This window comes from Octopus bimaculoides, chromosome 1, assembly GCF_046866305.1.
Source record: "Octopus bimaculoides isolate indiv1 chromosome 1, ASM4686630v1, whole genome shotgun sequence".
Classification (NCBI taxonomy): domain Eukaryota; kingdom Metazoa; phylum Mollusca; class Cephalopoda; order Octopoda; family Octopodidae; genus Octopus; species Octopus bimaculoides.
In genome coordinates this window covers 26,129,847-26,131,255 of record NC_142928.1, presented here as the reverse complement: position 1 = coordinate 26,131,255, position 1,409 = coordinate 26,129,847, and the positions used below count along the sequence as shown (strand labels likewise).

The window sequence follows — 1,409 nt, the reverse complement described above, 5'->3', positions numbered from 1 at the left end:
ATACTAATATGGATATATATAAATACATACATATGTATGTATGTTGAATGTACGCATGTATGTGTTACAAGGCTCAGTTGGATCATAAACTATTCATTTTAAGGGGACAAAAAGTCTTATATTATTTTGCTAATAAATTTTACAAATATATTATTATGATGATGTTATTACTTCATTTATAAACTATGGAATTATATAAGATACAAAACTGTACGTGTGTGTTAAACAACATATGTTGCAAATTATGATAACCACGTGGTAGTCGACTTAATCTTTCATAAAATATTCAATAACGTCTGCGTTACATATTCATACATCGTTATTCTATCCGTTTTTACGACGCGTATTCATCGTCGCTTCCATCACTTTGTACTTCGACTTTTCGTGCACACGCACAAGCTGTGGCTATTTGAATTACTTTTGGTTTATACACGTACAGTCCATCAACACATTCATCGCTACGTTTAAGGACAGTCATTGGAGTATATACCATCACACATTCGTGGTTGCTGTCAGAATCGAAACAGTCTTTACAGCGACACACAACTTCGGTGCGGGATGGAGGGAAAACTGTTGAATCATGGGTGATGTTCAGGTACCAAGGGCAGGTTGAACGTTCACGGATGATACTGCTGGCTACAGAAGCCGTTGGGCAAGTTTTATCTCCGTCTGTCAGGGTGTTCTGCTTACTTCCGACAGGAGCAATTTCAGCTGGTAGAAAAAAGTTATTGCCACTGGCTGCACTGGTCAAACTCTCGTATTCAACTTTCAGATTGGCTGGTATTTTACACTCGGTTGGAATTGACGCCGATGATACAAGAAAGACGATGTTGAATAGAAATATGACAATACTTGAGAGAACCTGTCCGAGGAAAAAATATCTTTGTCAAGGTTATTTTCGATTTTAGACATTTATCAGCTTAATCAAAAAATTCATTTACTTTCGACGCATATATCAACGTATGACAAAACACTTTACAAAATACTATTACTGAAAGTTGAGTGAGTGACAAATACGAAAGGGATACGCGGAAATACAATATCAACAAAATATAATAAAGCTAAAACGTAAAACAGTTCGTGTGTAGTATAAGTTTTATTTTATCAGCGGTCGGTATAAAGAGTATCAGTCAATATAAAAAAGAAAGGGAAAGGAAGTATACGTATATACTTATGTTAATATATGTATAGAGAGAAAGAGTAAAAGTTGGACACGAAGGGCGAGAATAAATACATATGTGCGAGTTTAGAAACTAACAAGTGGAGCGTGTCAAAAAGAGCCACTCGATATGAGGAGGTTTCATTTTGTTAAAGGTAGGGGACTACATAGTTTTAGAATCTTACTTAAGATTCCATTATTTGTTAGTTACCTGATAAATTATTGCAGCCGTATATAAAATCATTTGTAG

At 35.1% G+C, this 1,409-nt stretch overlaps 1 protein-coding gene across 1 annotated transcript in view; it reads right to left on the bottom strand.

The window, feature by feature from the left end:
* Positions 1 to 266: 266 nt before the first annotated feature.
* The window catches only part of LOC106868541 (interleukin 17-like protein), a 2,949-nt gene continuing 1,806 nt past the window's right edge, over positions 267 to 1,409 (bottom strand). The window contains exon 2 of the mRNA XM_014913844.2: positions 267 to 862. Within this exon, the coding sequence (XP_014769330.1) occupies positions 335 to 862 (528 nt within the window). The 3' untranslated portion in view covers positions 267 to 334. The remainder of the gene's footprint in view (positions 863 to 1,409) is intronic.